We start from the raw sequence: 7,159 nt of genomic DNA on the forward strand, positions 1-7,159 counted from the left end.
CAGCAATTAACCACTAAGAAGAATATATGCAGTGTATTATTTGTTGAAAAATAAAAAAATAAATAAAAACAAAACAAAACAACAACAACAACAAAAAATGATATTCCCTTAACAGCTTGTTACTATTGAACTTGATGAGGTGGAGTTAGAGATTGTATATTAATTTATTGACATTGAATAATTTATTCAAAATCCATAAGCATTTGAACCTGACTCAATTTTTTATTCCTGTGGTCCTGGGTATTGAGCCAAGGTGCTCAGCACCGAGCTACATCTCCAGCTCCTTTTGTTTTTTCATTGTGAAATAGGGTCTCACTAAGTTGCCCATTTGCTGGCTGGCTTTGAACTTGTGATCCTCCTGCCTTCAGCCTCCTAGAATGCTGGGATCATAGGTGTGTGCCAGTCGTGCCAGCTCCAGACTCAGATTTTTAAGTCATTTCTTAGAAATCATGTAAGTTGGATTTCTATATGCTGAAAGAAATTTAGCTTCCAAATGAATTCAGCACGTTATTGAAGATGAGAAAGTCAATCCCCCAGAAAGGGATGTTGTACATAGTGCGAGATGGCAACATAAACCAGGATAAGCTCGGAAATTGACAGCTATGGTCAGCACACTGCTCTCCGCTTGCTCTTCTGTGCTGAAGGTTGTTCCGTTGGTTGGTTGATCCTGCTGTACTGAGGACTGAACAGAGCGAGTCTTTACACTGAGTTACACCTTCATCTCCTTTTAAGATTTGTATTGATTTAATTTCTCTTGAAATAGAGTCTCACTAATTTACTAGCTTGTGCAGATTGTACTCAAACTCACGATCCTTCTGCCTCAGCCTTCCACAGTGCTGGGATTATAGAAGGGCACCACGTGGCCTGGCCGGTATGTGTGTGTTAATGCTGCGCTCAGTTAAGAGCTGTCAAACTTAATTCTAAACTACTCTGTTGCTCTCTGAGCTGTCTTTCTGTAGTCCTCAGTGGCATTTCCATGAATTCCTTCTCCCTGCACAGGACATCAGCCCCTGTTGCCCAAGCCAGAAAGCTGAGTGTGATGCTTTCCTTTTCTCCCTCCTTGATTGCAGTGCAGCTGTTCTGTTAGGCTGGTCTGGCCGCTACCTGGTCACCCCACCTCCTGCCCTGGGTCCTTCTCCAACTCACCCTTCATACAGCATCAGCCCTGGATGTGTGTCCAGAATGGTGTTTGACTGGAGTAGGTCTCAGGAATATTTCAGGAGTGAATGAATGAGATCTGAGGGGCTGGCAGAGCCGCGTGACCTGGTGAGTCAATGAAAGGAGTTTGATTTTGCTCTGAGAGTCACTGAAAACCGTCAGAAGGTTTCAGATAGGAAAGTGTCCGCTTGTGTGCGCTGTAGGTGCCCTTCAGCTCTAGGTCCTCTGGCACATACTCATCTGCGGTCAAACAAGTTGGGTTTATTAACTCCTCGCAGTATGTGTATTATGGGGAGCTGTAGGAGTTATGTGGGGACCTAAAACATCCACCAAAAGTCTCATGTCTGTGGAAGGTGGATAGATCATGGGAATACCACAATCACTAGTGGATGCACGTGTTGATGAGTGTAGTATCTGCGTGTGCCACTAAGGGATGGAACCTGGTGGGACGTGAGTCACTGTGGATGTGAGCCGCAGGGTGGATTCTTGTGCTGGACTCCTCCTCCCTCTGTTTCCTGGCCCATGGAATGGGCAGTTTTTTCCTGCCATTCATTTCTGCCTTAGAGCCAGCTGAACACATTGGAATCATGAGCCACATAAACCCCTACCTTCTCCTTTAAGTTGTAGGGGTTGGCTGTACTTGTCCCAGTGATGGGAAAGTCCCAGAGTGTCAGAAACGAGGGACTGGGTTAGGGAGATAGTTTAGTGATATAAGTGCCTGCCTGACAAGCACAAGGACCCGAGTTTGATCCCTGGAACCACATGCTGTGCTGGCCCTGGGTTCCTGAATGCCCTATGCCAGCCCCGAAACCTAGCATGGTGGCACACACCTGTAATCCCAGTGCTGGGGAGGCTGAGACAGGAGGATCACTATGAGTCCAAGCTGCATAGTGAAATCCTATATCAATAAATAAAATTTAAAAAAGTAAAGAAATGAGAGACTTTGGCTTTATACTAGGTGGTTCTGGAGAAGGTTCAAAGAGTGAGCTTTGCCTCAGGTCAGGGCTTGGTGCTATCAGAAGGAGGGGTGGTGATTCTGTGGATGGACTTTATTTTTGGGCAAGATTGAGTTTTGAACCCAGGGTCTTGCACATGCTGGAAAGCACTCTACCACTGGACCACTTTCAGTCCTAGAATTTTTAATAAATCTTACCTTGAAAGTAGGAGGAATAAATAGCGAGGCTAAAGCTATGATGGGTAAAGAAGTAGTAATAACTCCTACAAGCCAAGATAGAAGGCTGTTTGGCCGTTTCTGTGGTCCACTTAAATGCTTATTCTACTGAGCTATCTCCTTGTTGTCTGTATCTATTGTGGTCACAGTCTCCCTGCCTGTTGCTGCTCTGGGATGCATTCACTGGACACGAGGACACCGGAGTCTCAGCTGTGAGTGCCAGGCTGGCCCTCAGCTTCCGGGGGCTAATTTTTCTTCTCTCAGTGTTACTAAGATAAAGATTCATAATGCCAGCACTCAGAGTGACCAAAGCAGGGGGTTCCTAAGTTGAAGTCCAGGTTGGGTAACTTAGCAACTTAGCGCAGGCTTGTCTCCAAATAAAAATCTAAAATTGCTGGAGATGTAGTTCAGTGCAAAGGCCTTGGTTTTTCTTTTCTTTTTTTAAAAACTTAATTCATTTTATTTTTCTTGTTTAAAAACCCTTTGTTTTATAGCTACTACTGGAGCTTGAGTCCTCTGGACAGAAACTCTGGTGTGCATTTTCACAAGATGGTCGGTGAATTCCTGATAGGGAGACTTGGTGAAAACAGTCTCTTTCCAGAGGTCAGGGGTCAGATAACTGTAGGTCTTGGAGATGGCATCAAAGGTGGCCTTAGCAAAGTTGCCCAAAGTAGCAGTGCAGCCCCTAGCAGAGGTGTAGCAGTCAGCAATACCAGCCATCAGCAGCAGCTTCTTGGGCACAGGGGCTGAGACAATGCCAGTGCCTCTAGGGGCAGGGATCAGACGCACCAACACAGAACCACAGCGGCCTGTCACCTTGCAAGGAACAGTGTGGGGCTTGCCAGTCTTGTTCCCCAGTAGCCTCTCCTCACAGGGACAATGAGCTCAGGATAATGGGGCTTGGCCAGGATAATGACCACAAATGGCAGTGGCTACTTCCTTGGAACACTTTACATCCAGGCCAACATGACCATTGTAGTCCCCAATGGTAACAAATGCCTTGAACCTGGTCCACTGGCCAGCATGAGTTTGTTTCTGCACAGGCATGATCTTCAGACTTCATCCCTGAGGGATGTGCCCAGGAAAAAGTCAATAATCTCAGACTCCTTGATGGGTAAGGAAAAAAGGCAAATTTCCTCCAGGGACTTGATCTTCATGTCTTTGACCAGCTGGCCCAGCTTGGTGACAGGAATCCACTCTTTGGCCTTGGGAGCCTTGTAGCTTTGGCCCCGACCCTGGCCTCTGCCATGCCTGCGACCTCGAAGGCCACTGCCGAAGCCTCTGCTGAAGCTGCTGCGGCCTCCCTTGCCTGGGCCCCAGGGCCTCTGGCCCCTCCTGCTACACTGGTGTTGTCTGCCATTTGGTGTGTCCCAGAAAAAGAAGCTACTTTTTTTCTTTTAAAGATAAAGAATAGATACAGTGAATTAGGACAGGCACTGTTGCAGAAATCCAGTCCAGATAATGGTGTCTTACATGAGCGTAACAGGAAGTGGTGAGAAGCAAGGGAATGCAAGACTTATGTGTGATTATTCCACACTCAAACCATACGGAGCCTTCCAGCTCCCTGGAGGGACAACCCTGCCGTACCTGGCTCTCCCTGGGGGAAACTTCCACAGCCCCTTTTCCACCTCCACCACCAACAAAGCCCTGTCCACTGATATGATCTATGCCTCATTCTGAAAGGTGAGTTCTTCCAGAAGCCTTTCCCACCCCCTGCTCTGTGCTTCCATAATATCTCGTTGCTTCAGTATTTGTCAGCTTTCCAGCACTATGATAAATACCTGAGATAATTGACTTATAAAGAAGAAAGGTTTATTTTAGCTCACAGACTTACAAGTTTCAGCCTGTGATCAGTTGGCTTTGGGCTGTGGTGGTGTGTCATATGGGAGGATGTGGCAGAGCAGAATGGCTCATCTCATGGGCAGGAAGCAAAAAAATAAGAGAGAGGAAGGGGAATGGAGCGGATCCCCTATTACTTTCAAGGGCACACTCTCCACGACCTAGGACCTCTTGCTCGGCCCATCTCTTAAATATTCTACTCTTCCCAACAGTTCCATGTTGGGAAGCAAGCCTTTGCTGCATGGCTTAGGGGCATCACTCAAGGCCTAAGCCATTGCAGCTCTATCATAGCTTAGTTATATGTACCCTGCTGGGCTGCACTGCCTCCAGGAAGGAGTGGTGAGTTCTCACTCACTGTGGCTCCAGCTCCCTTCGTAGAATAGATCCTTAATGAACACATGCGAGGTGAGTCAACGCTTTGCTCTCTCTCTCGCTTTCTCTAGACTGGCTTCCAGCCAGCCTCGGCACATTCGCTGCTGTGAAGGCCTGCTGCGATTCCAAACGAAGCTGCCTTTTCTTTTGAACACACTCGTCAAGTAATGCATTCCTGGCACAGCAGTGTACATTCAGATTCTTTGAAAATTAAATCCATAAACCACTGAAATAGCAGAAGCAGCTCTGGGACACTATTATGAGGTGTCTGTAAGTGCCTGGGCTGTGAAGGGCTTCTATCTGATTTGTGAGGAGAGTCGAGAAGTTATTTGCAAGATTTACACCCCTTATGATTCATAGGCCCAAATTAGTCTTTTGTTTAGTTGTTCACCTATTCAGCCACTGATTTTCAAGATTCAGGGCCAGAGATTGTTCTAGAATATTCTGGACCTATAGGAATGAAAACACAGACAAAATTTTTGACCCAGTGGGACTTACATTGTAAGGAACGAGAGAGGCCATAAAAAGATACAGGAATAAAAATTTAGAGAATGTGAGAAAAATGGAAATGGAGGCATATACAATATTAGGGGGAAGTTATGCTTTAGATGTCTCCCAAGAGCCTCCTGCACTCAGGGACAGGCTTTTGAAGGATGATTGGAGAGTGCAGGCCTGGTGTGTGAGCGAGACCGCCCAGGGCCCGCGGATCCTGAATAGACCCAGAGCCCAGGCCCAGTGTGTGAGTGAGACCACACTGAGATTCTCATTCGACCCAGAGTGCAGGCCCAGCGTGGAACCCTTCAGCAGAACTCCCTGCAAAAAAGCTAGAGGCAAGACCTACCCAGCTAATTCAGGAGCAGAACGTCTTGCCAGAGTGACACAAAGGGTTCAACTCCAATGGCTGCAGCAGGAAGAAGTTGAGCACAGCAGCCAGACCCCAGCCAGATTCAAGCAACACCCAGCTGGAGGAATCTGAACTTCGTAGATCTGGACTTGGTGCTAAGGTAATAACTCTGTCTAAGCTCTACACCAAAAGTCAGAAGACAGTGGTATACAAAATGACAAAGAGAAGGAACAAAATGCAGTCTCAGGCTCTGAGTCCACCCAGTACAAATGCAGAAGACACTAGCATAGAGGAAAAAACTGAAAATCACACACCTGAAATCTCTGAAATAATAGTGTTGGAAGTCAAGAAACAACTTCAGAAATGTATAGAGGAAATCAGGTCAGAAATAATTTCTGAACTAAGAAAAGTAGTGATAACGATAACAAAGAAGTGCTAAGTGCTTCTAAAGAATACACTGATAAAAAAATAGAGCAGAATATAAAAATGATGGAACCCTTGAATAAACAATTTAGGAAAGAAATAGAATATAAGAAACAGATTCAAAGTGATATACAGGAAATTAAAACCTCAATCACAAGCTGGCAAAACTGTTTGAGTGAAAGTGAAAATAGACTTTCTGACCTTAAAGACACCATTGCAGCTAGTGAAGAAGTAAGAAAAGATCTCTTCAAAACAACTAGGATGTAGGAGAAATTATTCAATACCTGCAAGATGATGCAAAGATGAACAATGTGAGACTAATAGGCATCAATGAGAAGGAAGGAGTCAATACAAATGATATAAAAAGCATATGGGCAGAAGTAATAGCAGAAAACTTCCCAAATATGGGGCAACAATCTGACATTCCTGTAACTGAAGCATATAGAACTCCAAATAATATCAATCCAGTGAAAACCACACCCAGACATATAATAATCAAGATCTCAGAAATTCAGCACAGGAACAGTATCCTAAAAGCTGCTAAAGAAAAGAAACAGATCACATTTAAAGGAAAGCCCATCAGAATAACGGCATATTTCTCTTCACAAACCATCAAGTCAAGAAGAGCATGGAGCAAAGTACTTCAAGTCTTACAAGAAAACAATTTGCAATCCAGACTGATATACCCTGCAAAACTCTCTTTCAAGTTTGATGGAGAAGTGAAATACTTCCATGACAAAGAACAACTTAAGAATTTCGTGATGACCAAGCCAAGCCTACACAGACTACTAAATGATGTCCTAGAGAGAGAGCAAAATGATCACAGCCCCATGAATGAGAATGGAAAGAACCTACCAAAAAGGGCAAACAATTAAACACAGGAGAATAAGAGGTATACAATAGTAGTCTTTCAGTTATTCTTTTGTGTACAGCAGCAAAATATTTCCATCAGTATACTCTACAAATAGACTTCTCTTCCACCCATGGGCCATGATTCCATCTGGGTCTACAGGGTGGATTTCAAAGCAATAGCTGTAGCTCAGCCCCACAAGTGACACCTGGCTACCGGTAACTGTCATGGTCATTATATATGTCCACAACACACTAGAACTTTGTGCGATATCCTATCCTCAAACTGTTAGAAGTGCTGGTCATTTATTTGCCATTTCAGTATTTGTCTTATGTTTTATTCTTAGTACTTCTTTGCTATCATGAAAACGTTTTCTTAGTTCAATTGTTTTGAAATATTTAATTTTTAATTAATTAGTATTTAATTTTCTGAATATTGCTTAATCTTAATTTTTGTTCTAAGATTTATACTATCTTTGACTTACAATTTATTTAAAAGACAT

At 44.2% G+C, this 7,159-nt stretch overlaps 1 protein-coding gene across 1 annotated transcript in view; it reads right to left on the minus strand.

Moving 5' to 3' along the window:
* Positions 1-1,303: 1,303 nt before the first annotated feature.
* The window catches only part of CUNH15orf32 (chromosome unknown C15orf32 homolog), a 70,374-nt gene continuing 64,518 nt past the window's right edge, over positions 1,304-7,159 (minus strand). The window contains 1 exon segment of the mRNA XM_012513750.1: positions 1,304-1,398. Coding sequence (XP_012369204.1) covers positions 1,304-1,398 — 95 coding nt within the window.

This window comes from Octodon degus, unplaced genomic scaffold (genome assembly GCF_000260255.1).
Source record: "Octodon degus isolate 3935 unplaced genomic scaffold, OctDeg1.0 scaffold00002, whole genome shotgun sequence".
Lineage (NCBI taxonomy): Eukaryota > Metazoa > Chordata > Mammalia > Rodentia > Octodontidae > Octodon > Octodon degus.